General features: G+C 38.8%; 1 protein-coding gene across 2 annotated transcripts in view; it reads left to right on the plus strand.

The window, feature by feature from the left end:
- The window catches only part of LOC122253804 (neurotrypsin), a 119,412-nt gene that overhangs the window by 52,795 nt on the left and 64,117 nt on the right, over positions 1-2,500 (plus strand). For both annotated transcript variants that reach the window (XM_043017119.2, XM_043017120.2), the window contains exon 3: positions 1,690-1,861. In XM_043017119.2, coding sequence (XP_042873053.2) covers positions 1,690-1,861 — 172 coding nt within the window. The remainder of the gene's footprint in view (positions 1-1,689; positions 1,862-2,500) is intronic.

Genomic DNA, 2,500 nt, shown 5'->3' on the forward strand with positions numbered 1-2,500 from the left:
TCTCTCTCTCTCTCTCTCTCTCTCTCTCTCTCTCTCTCTCTCTCTCTCTCTCTCTCTCTCTCTCTCTCTCTCTCTCTTTCTCTTTCTTTCTTTCTCCCTCCCTATTTCCCTCTTCTCTACTTCCCCCCTTCTATCTATCTATCTATCAAGTTACTCATCTATCTGTCCCTGTCTCTATCTGTATCTGTATCTCAATCCATCTACCAATCTACCTGCATCTCTATCCCTCTGTGTATCTTTCCTTCTCTCTATCTCTCTCTCTTTTTCTCTCTCTTTCTATTTTTTCCTCGCACGACCATTATAAGCGAGGGTGACTGTCCTGTCCTGACCTCCACCGCACGCACTCCTTCTTGGCCACGAACCAAGCTCCTTCAAGCAAAATATGATTTCTTTGTGATTTGTTCTGGCCGTTCTCGTGGTTTGGATATCGCAGAGGCTGTGTTTTGAATAGCTTTGGTAAATATGGGATTCGTGTTTTTTGGTTATTTAGGTGAGCGAACAAATGGTGGATTCTTTTTTTTTCTTTTCTTTTCATTTTGTGTTTTGTGGTTGGGTTGAATTTCGTGGGAAATGGTTTTTGTTTGGGTTAGATTTTTTTTTTTTTTTTTTGCTGTAGGTGTATATAAGTGGGATTGAGTTGAGTAAGTTGTATTTGATGGAAATAAAGAATGATTTTTTTAATTGCCTATATAAATTAGTATTATAGGTGTACTTGTATTCTATCTATTTATTCATTCATTGGTTTATTCATTTATCTATCTATCGATGCATCTACTATCATTTATCTATTTTATTACCTTGTACTGTCTCTTCATCTTCCTCTTCACCTTCCTCGTCACCTTCGCATTTCCGGATTGTCTCCCTGTCTTTGCATATTCATTTGTGCATGCTTAAAGAAGTATGTGATTGCATGATTTATTTTGGAACTTTATCTTTTATGATAATGTTGTTCTTTTATAATATCACTGTTTTTTATGACATTTTTTAAAAATATTATTTTCTTGGGTTATGATTCATGTGGAGTTTTTGTGATATTGCGATATATACGGTTGATATGTGCTACACGCCAGCGCACGCGCGCACACACACACACACACACACACACATATATATATATATATATATATATATATATATGTGTGTGTGTGTGTGTGTATGCATATATATATATATATATATATATATATATATTTGTTTATTACAAAGACATTTCCATTTCGCTCGATTCCCACAAACAGATTGAACAAAACACCAAATTCCCTCCGGAGTTATAATATGACTCGTCACAGATGCCCGTCTGTATCCCCCCCCCACCCCCGGCCTCTGACACTCCTCCCTCTCAGGAAGCAAAACAATCTTATATATCAACCAAGAAAAACAAAAAACGAGAGCGAGTGGTAGCGGGGATAAAAAACAAACAAACACAAGAGAGGGATCACTCAACCACCCAACCATACAATCAACCAATCACTCAACCATACAATCAACCAATCACTCAACCATACAATCAACCAATCACTCAACCATACAATCAACCAATCACTCAACCATACAATCAACCAATCACTCAACCACACAATCAACCAGTTACTCAACCACTCAACCACACAATCAACCACTCAAACACCCAACCAACCCCCCGCTTATTACCCCCCCCAACTAACCCCCTCCCCCCTCTCTCTCCCGCAGGTGTGAGCTCGGGCGCCCCTGACTCTGGCCAGAAACTGCGCCTGGCCAATGGACGGGGCCCTTGGACGGGGCAGCTGCAGGTCAAGTATGCCAGGTCGTGGGCCTTCGTCGACGCCCGCGGATGGTCGCACGCCCTCGGCCAGCTGGTATGTCGCCAGCTGGGATTCGTCGGGTGAGTTGGCCGGGTGGGGTGTGGGTGGGGGGGAAGGGGAGGGAGGGGGAGGGGGAGGGGAGTGGGAATGAGTGACATGTGTGAATATATTCAGTGTGTCTGTAGTTATGATATATATATACATATACAAATATATATATATATATATATATATATATACATTTATATACATATGTATATATATATTTATACATACACACATACACACATGTCTCTATATCATATACATGTATATATATATGTATGTAAATATGTGTGTGTGTGTGTATGTATGTATACACACACATATTTACATATATATATATATATATATATATATATATATATATATATATATATATATATATGTGTGTGTGTGTGTGTGTATGGTATAGATATATATGGATATGGAGACATGTGTGTGTGCTTTACCAAACTTTTTTTTTTTTCAAATGCTTTTCGTAAAATTAATCCTTATCATATGTTGTTCCAGACAAATTACCTTCATAAAGCAAGACGTACTTGTCATTTCCTCACATTTCGCCTCTTGATTAAGCAAACAGATCCATTGTCTTCAGTCCGAGAGAAGAAAAAATACATGGACTCTCATGGACATTAATTTTAGGCTCGTGGAAGTCCGCGATTCAAAACCCTTGAAGA

This window comes from Penaeus japonicus, unplaced genomic scaffold (assembly GCF_977035675.1).
Source record: "Penaeus japonicus unplaced genomic scaffold, GWHDUDI00000001_assembly GWHDUDI00000026, whole genome shotgun sequence".
NCBI lineage: Eukaryota > Metazoa > Arthropoda > Malacostraca > Decapoda > Penaeidae > Penaeus > Penaeus japonicus.